Source organism: Haliotis asinina, chromosome 10 (assembly GCF_037392515.1).
Source record: "Haliotis asinina isolate JCU_RB_2024 chromosome 10, JCU_Hal_asi_v2, whole genome shotgun sequence".
Lineage (NCBI taxonomy): Eukaryota > Metazoa > Mollusca > Gastropoda > Lepetellida > Haliotidae > Haliotis > Haliotis asinina.
Window position 1 is genome coordinate 50,862,067 of NC_090289.1, and position 16,993 is coordinate 50,879,059.

The 16,993-nt window shown below is 38.7% G+C and overlaps 2 protein-coding genes across 4 annotated transcripts in view; one reads left to right on the forward strand and one right to left on the reverse strand.

Annotated features, from left to right (window-relative positions):
- Positions 1 to 1,562: 1,562 nt before the first annotated feature.
- LOC137298900 (HIG1 domain family member 1A, mitochondrial-like) lies at positions 1,563 to 8,243 on the reverse strand. 2 transcript variants are annotated; one of them, XM_067831265.1, is made up of 3 exons: positions 8,135 to 8,243; positions 5,182 to 5,303; positions 1,563 to 4,496 (listed from the first exon to the last, which is right to left on the reverse strand). In XM_067831265.1, exons 2-3 carry the CDS (start codon positions 5,297 to 5,299, stop codon positions 4,288 to 4,290), a joined length of 327 nt encoding a protein of 108 aa, XP_067687366.1. In that variant the 5' UTR covers positions 5,300 to 5,303; positions 8,135 to 8,243; the 3' UTR covers positions 1,563 to 4,287. The 2 variants fall into 2 exon arrangements, with proteins under 2 accessions (XP_067687366.1, XP_067687367.1); XM_067831266.1 differs by lacking the exon at positions 8,135 to 8,243 and adding an exon at positions 5,714 to 5,738.
- A 362-nt stretch (positions 8,244 to 8,605) lies between these two features.
- The window catches only part of LOC137298099 (serine/threonine-protein kinase 11-interacting protein-like), a 28,941-nt gene continuing 20,553 nt past the window's right edge, over positions 8,606 to 16,993 (forward strand). Inside the window, exons 1-8 of one of the 2 annotated variants that reach the window (XM_067830177.1) lie at positions 8,606 to 8,692; positions 9,560 to 9,657; positions 12,130 to 12,341; positions 13,541 to 13,708; positions 13,979 to 14,086; positions 14,325 to 14,396; positions 15,784 to 15,913; positions 16,887 to 16,990. In XM_067830177.1, the coding sequence (XP_067686278.1) occupies positions 9,570 to 9,657; positions 12,130 to 12,341; positions 13,541 to 13,708; positions 13,979 to 14,086; positions 14,325 to 14,396; positions 15,784 to 15,913; positions 16,887 to 16,990 (882 nt within the window). In that variant the 5' untranslated portion in view covers positions 8,606 to 8,692; positions 9,560 to 9,569. Of the gene's footprint in view, positions 8,693 to 8,851; positions 8,955 to 9,559; positions 9,658 to 12,129; positions 12,342 to 13,540; positions 13,709 to 13,978; positions 14,087 to 14,324; positions 14,397 to 15,783; positions 15,914 to 16,886; positions 16,991 to 16,993 lie in introns of those variants that run through there. The other variant, XM_067830176.1, reaches the window with a different exon arrangement.

Below are 16,993 nucleotides of genomic sequence, written 5' to 3' on the forward strand. Positions count from 1 at the left end.
GTATGCATGTATTCTGAAGTGCAAAATTCAACTCTTCTCCTGCTGTTTAGTATATTTACCATGTTTGGTGGTGAGTCAGCATTGATTCCGCCTCCTCGGTGATTGCTGTTACTGTCATTGTGATATCATGGACACAACAGTGTTTTGTGCTAGTATTTAGTTACAGACCTACAGTTGCGCATGGGCAATTCAGATCATAGTTCACGGTATTAGGAATAGGCACACGACTTCGATAGGTATGTAAATAGTTCGACAGACATTTAAGACGTTTGGCAGAGTCTTCGTTTGCTTGTTTGATGTTAAACACCACACTTGGCCATATTCGAGCTTCAAGAGGGTAGTGTGTAAATAATCGAATGTGGAAAAGACAATCAAGTGATCAACAGCATGAATATCGAGGCAACTGGAATACGGTGGCATGTGTCAGCCTAGTTATTGAGCCTGACCACCCAATCCCTTTAGTCGCCTCTAAAGACAAGCATGGGCTGCTGAGGGCGAATTAGAACCCGGATCTTCAGTGGTTTGGTCATAGTTAACAGGTCACAGTTCACAATGTTAGGCAGAGGCGCGACTTTGATATCGAGGATGTTGTTTGATTGACCGTGGTTAAGTAACGCACAACAGGATAAATGTCCTCAAGGTATCCAAACAGACCCAAATTCACGAAGAATCTTCTCTACCTTGAAGCATAGACATTCGTTAAAGCTGATTTATGTTTTACACGTTAGTCTTCGTATGCCATGACAAGTAATTATTTAATGGTGTTTTGGTATGTCAGGAGACATGCCACACAAGAACTCACAAAAGCTTGATAAGTCATGCTCTGTTTCTTGGAACACCACACAAACAGGAGTTAACATTTCTAAATCTGTATTACAGAATTGTCCACTGAAAGTAACTTAGCGCAAACCGTGTGTTGTCACTGCGAGAGAAGGGGGATCCATAACTGTTGACTGTGGCTTGTAGTATTTGCAATTAAGGTGCATTGCTCGTGTGTGGTTAGCAAACGTTACATACAATGAGAATCTTTTTTCATAAAAAAATGTGTCACATTTCGTCACATTTCCCACTGACCATAGATATTATACATATGAGGATACTGAAAAACGTTTTGAGACATACTTCAAACAGCACTGTTAATATACGCCGTTAATGTACAGAAAATCGTAATCTTGTATGCGGGAGAAATGATATAACTAAACATTATTACCACTACCACTATTACCTCACCTGTCGATCTGCCATCAATTCAAGTTGTAAACAAAAGGGAAAATATCAGATCCACTTTCCAAAATATAAACAACTGCAAAAAAGGCCAAATATGAAACTATTTTCATAGTGAGCGAGTGAGTGAGTTTAGTTTTACGCCGCTTTTAGCAATATTCACGGTGGGGGACACCAGAAAATGGGCTTCACACATTGTACCCATGTGGGGAATCGAACACGGCTCTTCGGCGTGACAAGCGAACGGTTTAACCACTGGGCTACCCCACCGCCCCAAACTATTTTCATAAGCATCATTGCACGAGTCAAGTAAATTACAGAAAACAACCACCTCTTAATTACATTGCTTTTATTCCACCTTAAACTTTACACAACACTGTGTCATCACATATTTTAACAAAGCAAAACCTGCATTGAAAGATTAACGGCCATTATGCTCTTTCTAGCCAGGTTAACAAATTGAAAATACTTCATAAAATAAAAGACTCGCAACTGACATTCACACACTTCAGGCGAAACACAGGCTTACTCAGAATTTGATTTTGAGGTACACAATGATAGATGCATGACGATGATACCACCATGTACGGTTTGGTCAAAATTTTATTGGGTTCTACCTTGAAAGGAGTGATTACAATTTCGGGAAACTTTCAAACATTATTTTGTTTCACTGGTAGCTATTTTAAACATTCAACATGCTGAGAAGTGCAACTCTGATCAGTGCCGGAAGCTTAACAAACAGTCTACATACCAATGAAAGTCTTCAAAGCATCATCATAAAAAAATGGATGCACTACATGTATATACAAACCATGGGAGACCACTCCGTCAGTTCCCCATATCACAGACTAACACAACTGTAGTGGAGGTCCAAGATTAAGGTTTTAGAAAAATATTAATTCAGCAGTATTATGCAGTTGAATACATTGATGAACCCTGAGATTAAAATTCATCATCAAGCTTAGAATATTTGTATGGGAGAAAATTCCTGGAAATTCAAGTGCTTCATCTGACATACACATGTGCCTTACATTGTGAATGTCATGAAATTTGATAGTGCAGCATGCTTACACTCTACAATACACAAAGAATATTTAAATAAAATGTCTTCCCTTTTTAAGATAAGTTTGTGGCATGAACATACAACATACTTGAAATGATCGCGAGGGGATCACAAATCTGATCCTTAACACTGACATCCTTAACATTAGACATTTTTCATAGGTTATCACTTAATATGATTCCTTATGATCCTTCCATAATTGTATATTCCTAAGGAAAGAGTATACCATGTTCTGTCACGCTGCACAATTCTCAAACCTGATGCCATGGGAGTCATGCACCTGAAGCTTTTAGCATCATCTTTCTTAAAATGCAACAGAAATGAAAATATACTCATGGAAACAAATAAGGGAACACATGAAAGTATAAGTGTTCCTTTTTTCTTTTCCAGGTTTCTTCACCTGGTATGTGTTGCTTAGTGGGTGAAACTTTGGTAATAAAGGTACACTTGTACTTTCTTGTGTTCCCTTATTTGTTTCCATGAGTATAAACAATAAACAAAATATGACCACTGTCAGTTGCTTCATATTCTGTTCTTCTATTATAAATTATGTAAAGTGGTGGCAGACACCAGTCCTTGCACAACTAATGCATCCTATGTTTCTGTAATTTCAAAATTATCACCTGAAACGTTTATTTTGATCATTTATTTTTATTTGAAACAATAAATCTGTACATGATGGACACAAGCCATCAAGGACTAGGATCAGCATGGGATTAATACAATAGTTAGACAATGTAATGACAATCAGTTTAAAAGGTGTATCTATAAGTCTATAGAACACACTTATAATCATGACTACCTCAGCTAAGAGGATTCATACATCCTGAATATATGGAACAAAAGCATGTGAACAGTTAAAGATTTGGGTTAAATAAATAAATTTCCACTCTCACATGTATTTTTGTACAAAATCTTAATGACAAGATGAATAGTGAATTTCACTAAATATGTTTTCATGGATTCAACATAACCTGAGTTTCTTGAAGTGGAAATCTTAGTTAAAATTACATATTACATATCTTATCCGATATGTTCTTTTTAAGCATCATTTCCATTGCAGTCATATCCACCTGAGACTCATCAAGAAAGAAACAACACCCTGATTAAAATTATAAGTATAACAGCTATGATAATCACTTTGTGCACATAGACTCCCATCAAGTCACAACAGAAATGATCCTATTACAATTTTATTAGAAACAACAAAATACTGTAGTTTCACCTGGCTGGCTATATGAGCAGAGAGCAATTGTGCATCTGCTTACATAACATTCACACCTATCTAGATAACCTGGTCGTCACCCTTGTCGCTTTCTTCTACAGTTGATCAGTTACAACTACATGAGAGAAACAATGAATGCTTGGCACATCTCACAGTCAGCAACATCACTTTTCACACATGTACAAACGCAAAGATGGAAATTAATCAAGAAAATCAGACGTTTCACAATAGTGATACGTCAAGTATGTTTGAAATTCTTCCAGCCCTGAGGGTACCTCTATTAAAGCTGGCCTGGGCTAGCAGGCCAGTAGAAACTGCCATTACTGGCAAGCAGACTACAAATCCACAACACACACACTACCAGAATATATTTGATACATGTACAGTATCTTACTTCCTTGGTTTCAATGCTTCAGTATATTATGTTGATTAACCAGTAATTACATTGTCCCATTGAGAGCTGTTCAATCATACAATGCTGATACTTTTCATTAGTAAATCAATGCACTGACCACATCTCACACAGTGATTGTAGTGCTAAGATCATCGTAACTCCCAAACTGTAACACAGACTTACGACATTCCTAGCAATATGACTACTCTGTGGAACTGGTCCCTGATTCAGCCAGACTGATGTAAACATCTTTATTTGTTGCCATGATATACCTTGATGATGAAAGGTATTACAGAATGGATTTGTCACAATAAATAATTGGCATTTCTAAGTTACATGGTATAAACAAACATTGATTTAACAGTCCTGGGATATCTGTCATCAGCTCTCCCTTCCACTCTTTGAATCCGAGACATACTTCTTCCACAGACCAGGCAGAACGGTGGCACCGACGCCTATTGTCATGGCTCCTACCACCATGCCCTGAGCAATGACACGAAACTTCATGATGTATACTGATGTGGACATTCGTCCTCGATTCTTATACATCACCGCTCCATATGTGACTGCACCCAGTAGGCCAAGGATTCCTGGAAGTGAATAAAACGTGTAAGACTACTTTTGTCAAAGTCACTTTCATGTATCACTGACATATGTACAACTAGTAACATCAAGTGATGCTCTATATGTCCTACATACAGTACATAGCACTGATACTTGTAATTATTTGTAGTTCAGGTACCAATGTGCTAAAATGACACTACAATGGTGTAAAGCAATATTGCAGCCCGCAGAAATAACTTTCAAGTTTTTCCCAGATGTACATGCACGATAAAATGGACTTGACACAGCCTTGACTTGCAGCTTTCTGTTCAATATTCTGCAATATCAAACTGCCTGAAAACATGCTTGTTCAAGTTTGGAAAGTAACAATGTTGGCAATGATGTTCCTCAGCACTTAATCTGAGTGACTGTTTCTAACATGTATTACCATAAATACACAAAATCAGATAGGATGTCATAAGCAGTAGGCCGTCATGGCTTCTTAGACTTTTATATGAAATTTTCAAAAAAGGGAAAGAGAGGTATTATGAGAATGTCTTTTGAAACATTTGTTGTACATTAACTGTTAAACACATGAAGTCTGAATTTGGTGAGACTACATATATGAAGCCTCTAAACATAGCTATTAAGGGTACATGGTAATCAAAAGGATGGTCACGGATGAAAATCATTTATTTATTCATTGTGACAATTTAACTGATGTTCACCTACCTATTGGCACAAATGGTGCTTCTTTGGCCTTCCGCCATAATTTAGTTTCTGCCTTCACTGAATCTTCCCATTGTGGGGGTTCCACACGTTTTGCATCTGTTGACATGTTGTCTGGCATTTATCTGAAACAGAGAGGACAATGACAAAAAGAAAGTCACATTTGACCACTGCAGACAAATTTGATGAAATAAAAGCTTCTGCAGACAGGATGGACAGTAGAGTGGGTCATTTATGAGGGTCCAAGTTTTCAGTGAAGGAATAATATTGTAACGGAACGACCAAGGACTAGTCAAAATTCTAGTAGACAAACTACACAAACATAATGGATGCTGTCACCAGTCACAAAATGTGACAAAATAAATACCAGAGTTCGGAGACGAAGTTCAGTGAAAATATATCACAAGGACCTAGCATACAAAGAATGAAGAAACTGGCAATATGCAGAAGGATCACACAACAAGTAGATAAAGTTCCAAAAACGATTTTATTTAATGAGCACTAAACTGAAAATACACGATCTCGAAACTGTCACCTGGACTGTCATCAGGACTGGATATGTTGCTTGACACACTGTGTCTTCGTGGTTGTAGAAGTCTTGCAATGCTGTATGGCAGTCCTGATTGAGACCCTGGGCTCTTAAATGAATTAAACTGTACAATAAACTTTGAAACTGGAAACTGTATGAACTTGCAGCAACCGGAACTTGATCCAACTTGTAAACAACGTATTCCGGAAGTCACATGATCCGGAATGAATGACAAGGAGGCCACACCTCCAACAGCTGTCAAAATGTGATACAATTAAGAATGACGCTAAATCCCACTTAAAACGTGCACTGAAAAACGTATGTCTATGCTTTAGATGATTCCAATAATCCCCCGAGTATGAAACCTTCAGCAGAGACTGTAACTTGATCAACATAGCATGGTCAACATCGCATGTCGGAATGACCTTGGACCCCCCGCATGGCGAAGACAATCAGCGACTGTGCAACATTAAATTAAACTGTAAATATTCTACCATCACAACTAGATAGTTTGTAAGATTTGAACCAGGTCAATTTCATCTATTCAAAGGATGACTACCACAGGCAGGTTCATGGGTAGTCATGTTACGTAAGGCACTGCAACAATCTGCAATTGCGTACAAATCCTCCTCCAGGAATTAACATAAATTAGTGAGTGAAAATAATGATGTTTTGAAATGAATGATAATGATGATGGACATAATCATGATTCTGAAACTATATATAAGAATACAGACCTTCTTAGTCAAGTGATTACTGCTTGGTATTATCAGGGAGTATATACAGAGAGGGAGAAGAAACTCATCAAAAAGCCACTGAACGTATGCCTCGCCTCGTCACGTGACCAGTGTAGACAATATGATGTCAGCTTAGAATTTAAGATTGAGCCCAGTTTATTTTCAACAGCTGATTACATTCACTGAGTATTGCTACAACTGAAAACCTATTTTGTCACTTCAGTTTAAGTCAAATAATTGTTATTAGTGTCAGTATTGGGACAGTAGATTTGTAGTTTCAAGTCGGTATGTTATAGCTCACTGGCTTCCATTCTCAATTCACTGCAAAGATTGACTAAATTAAGTTGATAAAACTTCTTTCACACATTCATTTAATTTTTAGAGGGGAAACATACCTTTATTTGAAAGGTATTTGCACGTAAGAGTGATAGTTTTATGACTCAGAAAAATGGTTACAGTGTATTTGAGGTGTGTGAAAAATATGACATATCGCCTATCTGTTCTGATCCGCCAGTGAAATACAAGACGTTGTTTGAGCGTTCCTAGTTACTGCTTCAAATACATCTCTTGCATACACCTGTCATTCTTATGAGGGGAATATACTATCAGGTGAAGCGTGTTTGCAAGTAATAGTGATAGTTTCATCATCTAAAAGAACATGCTAGGGCGTATTTGAGGTGTGTGAAAAATTTGACATAGCACTGATTTGATCTGATCAGCCATTGAAATACTACACTGCGTTTTTCGAGTGTTTTAGTTATTATTCTAAAACTTCTTTCACATACACCTTTAATTTTTTTTAAGGGAATATACCATCAGGTGAAAGGTGTTGGCAAGTAACAGTGATAGTTTTATGATTTTAGAAAAACTGTCTGTTTCTGAGGGGTGTGTGACAGTGTCAGTTAACATTTTGTTAATGTCCATGCCATTCCCCACATGCAATAAGATATCTAATTATAAATTAATTATTAATGTAAACAAAAACATCTCAAAGTAGATATTTCTAACAGGATAGTTGATGTTAACACATGTGTTCTAGTGATACTTTTGCGTTCTCAAACATGATTTGGGAGGGGTGGCCTTTGTGTATCATTTATTCTTTCATTCATTCACATATGTACTTTTTTCTTTATTTTTTTTCATTCATTCACGTATAATTCTTGCTCTTAATTCTTACTATAATTCATTCATAATTCATTGTAAAATTCCGACTGATACAATAAACTGGCTGAAGTTCTGTTAAACACTGCTGAAGTTGCGCTAGAAATGAGCCAAGTCACTGTGTGCGTTGGAGCATGACGAGGCCTACGTTAATTAGTACAAGTAGCAAAGAAAGCAAGGGAGTCACCTGTCCCTGTTGTTGATTATCCCTGGTATTATTGACTAAAAATCATTTCCATTGACTAATTCGGAGATATTCAACATATTTTCTTATAAATCAAGTGTATAAATGACACATATATGTTACTGACTGTCACAAACCAACTTTATGGATGGTATTTTCAAAAGATACGTGATTACTGCCTCATACTTTACATTAATCCTCTAACAGTAAACCGACTGAAATCAGCTGTTTGGGGTTTGGTTGTGTTTTCACTGAGGTGATACTCTCAATTTTGAGGCATATCGTCTCGGGAGTGTTTCGTTTCAGCATGTACATTTTCAAGCAAAAATGGACATCATAACTCACCTGATCGGTCCTACCAGACTATCTGAATATGTAGTTATTTCGAAATGGCAGACACCTTCAGGATCCTTTCGTAACTCACCACGCTCCCTGTTTGACATTCGGACGTGACCGGAAGTGTGAGCATATGACCTTTTGTTGCGTCATTGACCTTCACGTTCCTACCTAAGCTGGTTCCTGGCTCCCTTTGCGCACAATGTTGTACTATGTGAGACGGGGCCCAGCTTATCGCCACTGCGCCGGAGTATGACCTTGAAAAACGTAACGTATTTTTATCATATTCATATAGTGATTGTAGTATTGTCTAATGTCCATCAATAATGGCCAATCAAATACCGAAATATTTATTTCTGTTTTAATAGAGAAACTTTTTTTGTAAATAACACAACTCTATTTAAACTGGACATCGTCTCAATAGCTTTGTCGCAAGGTGGCGCGCGCAAAGAAAACCAGGAACCAGTTTAAACTCCGGACAACCTTACTACTTCCGGTTCAGTCACATGCAATGTTTACGTGAAGAGTTGTCCGATGTTATTTCCATTATGTAGCAGATGATAACATGTAAATAGAGAGTTATAATTTGTTCTCTCCCCCCATAAAAGAATGTTGTTTTGTAGAATGTGATGGGGTAAAATTTTGATTATCAAAACCACAAACGCTTTGAGAATCCCCACTTTCTAAATGACATAAAATGTATACGATAAATGTCAATACAACAGGTTGTGTAGCCGTCGGCGATTTTCACAAAGCCAGTACTAGGAATTCACGTTATCACTGAAAATATGAGCGAAATGCCGTTGAGGAGCGGTAGACTGGAGATTCGGTGTGTTTTTAATTTAAACTGGGGACTAGGGCAAACACGACGAAATAGTTCTAGGCTCTAGCTTGTTAACATTTTGTTAGGAATAAAATCTGTACATCGGCCCGACAAATTTCGTAAAACTAACATTGATGAAGTATCTTTCATCATGTAACCGATTCGTTGAATGGTCGAACTGAGAGTTCAGTGATAAATTTTGTTAATCCTAGTTTCCTTGGTTTTATGTTAGTATCATCATACTTTTTCTGTCTCGTTCGTTTATGATCGATTTTATGCTCACTAAACCAGCAAAAAGGTTATGTGAAATGGTAAAACAAGTGGTCAGATGTGGCATAAAGATATGTACCCATGAGACAATAATTAAGGTGAATGGTCACAAGTACCTTGTATTTCCCCCATAAAAAATAGGGAACTTTGCTAATATTTGATTCTGAAACAGTTCTCTATGATTTCATAATATTCTACTTGCACAAGGATTCTCGAGCAGTCCTTTCACGTGTATGATGCCGAACTGTACATTCTAAAACAGGTTCTTTGAAATATATTTCTCTAAAGCATTTTGAACATGTTCATGGTGTCAGGTTTTCATAGGAGGTTTTTGTGAGCAGATGGGTAAGGATGATGAGGCGAAGGAAAGCACCAGTTTCAGAAGAAGAGAGAGAGCAGGAGGTGTTATCAAGCTTGTGTCGACTGCTAAGGAAGAATGGTGAGCATTCATTGTCAGTATGAAGCTACCCAAATATTCAGAGATTGAACTGGCTGTGGGTAGATTATCACACAATATGCATGATCTGGTAGCAACATTTGTCAAGGTATTGTAGATTATAAATGAAAAGCTCAATAAATCAAAGAGATCTATGAGAACCTATGAGATCATACAAGAAATAGCATATAGCTGTTGTTTATCATACAGTAAGCCACTGCAGGGACAATAATACACTCAGGGAGGACCCCTTCTGAGATTTTCACCTAGCAGTGTTACATTCCATGATCAACACATGGTTCTGTGGGGTATATTTTATTTAAGAAATACAGTTCGTTCTACCTCCATGTATAGTGTAATAAAGCACACTTTCGCCCTGAACTATTATAGTTAAAGCACGAGGATGCTTGCGTCCGTGTGCTTTAACGTTATAATAGTTCAGGCCGAAAGTGTGCTTTATTACACTATACATGGTGGTAGAGCGAACTGTGTTTCTTTTTTAAGATGCCGTATTCAATAACTTCTAAGCCTAATTTCGATTAATCAATGGCAGAAAACAAACAATGGTGTCTGTGACCTAAATTAAGAATCATCGCACAGGCCTAACTGACGCGCTGTTCTTTTAACGTGTCAGCCCCCTACGTTATGACAAAGATTACTAGAAAAACAAATGATGAACAGTTTGGTGATGGCTTATGTTTGGGTTAAATATCTTCTCTAGATCATTTTAATTACATCCGTGATTCTCTTAAACCATACACTGCCTCATTTCTACTACCAACGAAAGTTTAGATCAGCACATTCAGAGGAAGCTGACAAGTCAAGCGACATTCCACGATTGCATTGTGGGAATGTAAACATTGCCAACATTACTGTGCCTCAGTAAGATTTTGAGTCGAAATATGAGACATTTTATCCGTCAGAAAACATAAACGTAATGTTTGCACAGTGATGTTGGCTGTGTGGTGCAACTGCAAACCTAGAAACGGGATGTGACGAAGCCGTTTACTGTGGAATGCTGTACGAGGCGATGGCAGCTGACATCCATCGTGACGTCGGTTACATTGTGACGTAATGCAAAAAAGTTCGATTACGAGGGGGCAGGCTGGAATGGCGCAGTGATGTCAACACATTGTGACGTAATACAAAAAAGTGCACATTATCGTCTGATAAAGTATTGTCGGTGCCCTTGATCTTTCGCCGAAGCATCTTAGAATGAACCGTAAAACATTTCTTCTCATTTATTCCTTACTCAGTTGACATGTCATATCTCAATTGTCCAGATCAATGCTCTTGATATATATCACTGGATTGTCTGGTCGAGATTCATTTATTGACTGACCTGAACACCCTCATTTATTTTTTAAAAAGTATCACCGAAACAAGACCAGTGTTTGACAGTGACACCATGTCTGATCATTGCTAGTTATGAAGTGTTTGATATGTGCATGTGTATAAATAGTAAATATGATCCTATCTAGACCTGGAAAGTTGTCTACCTGTGAAGATAAGGGATAGAGTATGTCATCAGCAACCCATGCATGCCACAAAAGGCGACTGTCTTAAGCAGCGACTAACTGAATCGGGTGGTCAGGGTCGCTGACTTGGTTGACATGTCATTGGTCCCCAGTTGCGCAGGTCGATGCTCATGCTGTTGATCACTGGATTTTCAGGTCCAGACTTGATTATTTACAAACCACTGTCATATAGCTGGAATATTGCTGTGTAAAACCAAACTCACTGACTCACTCACTGGAAAGTTGTCTTGGTTATTCATCTTTCTAGAGACTGTAGTCAAAGTGTTATTACTTCAATGTTGTGAGGGGACTTCTTCTTATGGCTCATCACTATATGGCTGAAATAATGCAGGTGCAATGTAGAACTTTCACTTACTTAACTCACTCATTGTTAAAGGCTCTATTTCACACCACACTCCTCTAAAATAAAATCATGCATTTCTTCCAATACTACTGTCAGCTCACAGGGAAGTTGTTGTATAATGTATTTGAGAAAAAATCACTGCATATCTAGAATACAATATTGAATTGAAAAGTTTGAATGAATTAATGCAACGTTGCATTAAATCAATTTTTGCGCCCTCTACCAAACATTTTTTCAAGGCAACACCCATCGAGTTATGTCCCTTGGGGTGCTCTTTGCAAAAACCCAACTCTCAACACTGGTGATTGAAACGAGTTCAGCAAACACTGACAACTCTGATGTAGTGTGGAGCAATTGATTACATTCCAGCTATGGCAAGTGTTCACTGTTTGGAACCATTTTCAGTTATCGATTTCAGGCAAGTCATAAGGTATGATAAGTCTTTTATTGCATCAACAAGAAGCTAAAGTGAGTGCATGTGCCTTAATACATACATGTTTAGGCCAAAATATTGTGAAAAATGTGTGACGCTGTGCCTTTAATGATGCTACCTTGTGATTCAAGACATGCTAACCATACAACTTATGCTTCCAGGAGACAAGATTCTGCAAGGTGAGGGTAAGCTGTCCCTCACTACACAAAGTCTGGGAATGCTGGGTACATCCATGCGCCGACTGAGTGACACAGAGAGTATGGGGCTGGCAGCATCAGCAGCAACGTTCAACAAGATCAACCGGCAGGCTGCTGCCTGGAAAGAGGATGTGGAATTCCTGCGGGATTTTATATCTAAAACGGTGGCCATCAAAGTGAGTTTATCATGTTTTACTATTGAACAAGTACCAGGTATGTTAGTTAGCATGATATTGGAAAAGATCTGTTGAGATTTCTCAGGACAATTTTAGAATATAATACTGCTTATCATTTTGTGACTTAGGTGAACAGGTGAATATCATTTGTTTTATGAAATGTCTATTTTGTCAACCTCATAACTCATGGGATGTATATATATAACAAATATTCCATGCTTTAGAATTCTATACTTAGTGGTAGTACTTTTAATCATTAAATCATGTAATGTCCTTTGGAAAAAACTGCATTCTCAGATATTTTTTAAATGGACATGTATTTTTCAGAAACAATCACAAACAAAAAAGAGCCTCTCTCAAATTAGTTATCCACAAAAGGGTTTTCAATAATGATGCTGTTATATAGTGTTTGACTTGTGTACTTTGTCAAGTCATATAAGTGTTTATTTACACATGTCCATCACACATTTGTCACACTGCTCATCCGTTTGGTGACTGTAACCCATGTAATACCAGCAGATTCGGTGAATGCTTAGCTTACTCAAATAATCAAAGTGATGGTGTGGAATACTATACTTTGCTATTGTATTCACTGTGCACATTCTTAAAAAGAAACAGGCTGTGGAGTTGCCCAGTGGTTACAGCGTTTCCTCCTCGTGCTGAAGATCCGGGTTCAACTTTTATGGGTACTTTGTGTGAAGCCCATTTCTGGTATCAGTTGTCATGATATTGCTGGAACATTGCTAAAAGTAGCATAAAACCATACTCACTCACTCACTTAAAAAGAAAAAGAAAACTTTTCTACAGGAATAGCTCATAGCAAACTAAATGATGTGGCAATGCCAACGTTTTATAATAGTCCGCTACATTAATTGAAATAACAGGGCATGGGCACTTTGACTCCACTCTCTGGCAGTTGAAGATCTGAAGCACCTCATCTTCCAGATAGTAAAGACAGAAATACCCTTTACAAAGACAGAAATACCCTTTGCAAGTATGTTGTACACCAAACCGGCTCCAATATCAACTTAGTAGGGGAATGGAGGGTAGCTCAGGGGACAAACTATTTTCATGTCAGTGATTGTCATACCAAAGGATTGGATCCCCACTTGTGACTACAAACTCCTCAACATCAAAATGTCCTGTTGTCATTTGTGTTTGGTAAAATCGCAAAGTTGTAATTTCACTTGTATTTCCAGTTGATGCATGGCTCGAATACAATGCAAGGTGCGATTCAGATACATCGGTTCCGCAGCTTGACTTTGTTGGAGGTGAAGAAGGTCCCCATCCATATGATAGAAGGTTTACAGGTACTGCGGGGGCAGCTGCGCACTGTCATCGTATCTCGCAGTCTCATGCACCTGCAGGTTGGTATCAGCAACATCAATAGCATTGTAAAACTAAAAGCAGTGTTTGTAGCAGTGTCAGTTGATGGGGTAGCCTAGTGGTTAAGGCGTTTGCTTGTCACACCGGGAACCCACATTCAGTTCCCCACATGGGCGCAGTGTGTGAAGTATTATCTTTCTTATGCATGATCATACTGACTTTTCATGATCTTACAATATGTTTGTCCTGTGAAATATTTGGGAACAATTCTTTGATTTGATGTTTATTTTCTGAAATCTTGTAATGCACAGGAGCTGTTCGAGACATGTGGTGGTGACATGAGTGCTCCCATGTCCTGGCCACAACTCAAGTCTGCATCTCTCAGCTTCAATGGCATTCAGAGTCTGGATGGATCACTTGTAAGTTAGTGACAAGTTGGTGGTGTTGTAGTTTAACATGCTGCTGGTAACATACGTGCATGTACCTTCAGTAGTGTACTCTGTGTCAGTGTAGAGATGTTTTGTTTATATAGAATTTGCATCATTTGAATCAGAGAAAAGTCTGAATTTGCAACCCCCTATCATGTTGTACTAAGCTGTTTTGTAAATGGTGAGGTGGGTGATCTTGGCTGATCTTGTTAAAATATCCTAATTTCAGAGATTACTGCCATGTTTAGAAGTGTTCGATGTGAGCCACAATCAGCTAGAGAGGGCAGACAAAAACCTAGAGGTAGGTGTCCTTAAGTGACTGTACCTTACAGCAATGAGAATGTATTGTCTCAACTCATAAGTATTGCCAGATACTGAATCCCCAATTTGCCATCGTTTGAGAAAGACCACCAACTATATATGAACTTCTTGAGTTGTCAGAATGTATGATGGATGTGGCATAAGACTATTTCTGTATGTCTGATGTGCCAGCAGACCATGTGTCTGATGTGCCAGTAGACTGTGTCTGATGTGCCAGTAGACCGTGTGTCTGATGTGCCAGTAGACCGTGTGTCTGATGTGCCAGCAGACCATGTGTCTAATGTGTCTAATGTGCCAGTAGACTGTGTGTTTGATGTTCCTGTAGACTGTGTGTCTGATGTGCCAGTAGATTGTATGTCTGATGTGGGAGTAGACTGTCTGATGTGCCAGTAGACCATGTGTCTAATGTTCCTGTAGACTGTGTGTCTGATGTGCCAGTAGACCAGGTGTCTGATTATGATGTTCCAATAGACCATGTGTCTGATGTGCCAGCAGACTGTATGTGTGATGTGCCAGTAGACCGTGTGTCTGATGTGCCAGTAGACTGTATGTCTGATGTGCCAGTAGACTGTGTGTGTGATGCTCCAGTAGACCATGTGTCTGATGTGCTAATAGACCATGTGTCAGAGTGACTGAATGAGTGGGTGTACTTTTATGCCTCACTCAGCAGTGTGAGCTGAGCTATATGGAGGCAGTCTGTGAATAATTGAGTCTGGACCAGACAGTCCAGTGATCAACAGCATGAACATCGATCTGTGCAATTGGGAACCAATGACATGTGTCAACCAAGACAGCAACTCTGACCACCTGATCCTACTAGTTGCCTCTTTCAACAAGCGTAGTCACCTTTTATGGCAAGCATGGGTTGCTGAAGGCTTATTCGACCATGTGTCTGATGTGCCAGTAGACCATGTGTCTGATGTTGCATTATACCATGTGTCTGATGTGCCAGTAGACTGTGTGTCTGGTGTGGCAGTAGACCATGCATCTGATGTGCCAGTAGACTGTGTGTCTGATGTGGCAGTAGACCATGCATCTGATGTGCCAATAGACTGTGTGTCTGATGTGGCAGTAGACCATGTGTCTGATGTGGCAGTAGACCATGCATCTGATGTCACAGTAGACTGTCTGAAGTGCCAGTATACTGTGCCTAGATATGCAGACAATGTATCTGAATGTGCCAGTAGACTGTCTAGCTATGTTGACAGTGTATATGAATGTGCCAGTAAACTGTCTATCTATGTATTGAATGTGCCAATAGACTGTCTATCTATGTAGACAATGTGTCTTAATGTGCCAGTAGACTATCTCAAGTGCCAGTATACCGTGTCAAGATATGTACTGTAGACAGTGTCTGTCTGTTTCAGTACCTGACAGAGCTGCAGTGGCTCAACCTGGGCTACAACTGCCTCTCATCACTACCCACTTTCTCCATCACCTGCAAGGCGAAGCTCAGGACCCTCATTATCAAGAATAACAATCTTGATAACATTGCAGGTTGGTGTTGCTACACTAACATTTGTCAATAATTGTCAAGAAACCTTGTATGTACATAATTTATGCAAAAAAATTCTTTTTATGTATGATATGTAAGAAATCAATAACCTTACAATTTGTCTATTAACATCAATTCATTTGTTGAATAACAGATATGACACAGCTTGTATTGTTTATTTAAACAGTCTGTCATTAAAGTTGAAATAACAATTTTACAACTGATAATTGCTTATAACAGTGACATGCAAGGCCACTCATTTCTGAAAATTGGGTGGATATGAGTAGAGAAAGCTTCTCTCTTGCAGTGTTGAATTATCTGTTGTGTGGCTATGATCTATTATACGTTGTTCACTGGTCACGAGGGAGGCATGGGTTCATGTACCCTCTATGTTTCTTCATGTTCCCTGAGCCCAAAGGATGAGGGGAACATAAACAAGCATCATGGGTATGTCAACACATGAGCCCTGAGGAATATTGAACAATGTATTTATCTTATCGTAGTATGGGATCATACTTTTCAGCCAACCTGTGTGAATCAAACAATTTGTATCTTGCATCTTGCTGTTTTTCCCGCAGGTATTGTCTTAGTAAGGTCACAGCATTGGTTTTCCCCTTCTAAGTATTCACAGGGACTACGTTTGAATCAATGAATGTTTTGTCAAAGTTTATTTATTGGAATGCAAGGCATATCTATTTGTAGCCATGGCTAGATTTTGCAAATGACACAAGAAAAACAGACTTAGAGATGTTTCCCTTCCATTGATTTGCTTTCGCGAAACATTGGTAATTTGTGATTGAAGATAAAGAAATACTACCACAAAGTACCGAATGAGTTGCCATAGGAGACAGGGTTCATTGAAATATACCTTGCTTGTAAGTGGAATACATTGGACATAATAGAAGAACGCTTACCCAATGAAAAAATGACATTTACGTGTGAGCTAAGATAAGATTATATGTATCATCTGTACAGGCGTGGAAGAGTTGACTGCCCTCCAGGAACTGGATGTGTCTGAGAACTGTATTGCTGACCATCAGTGCCTGCAAGCCCTCTCCAACCTCCTCCTGTTGTACCGGGTA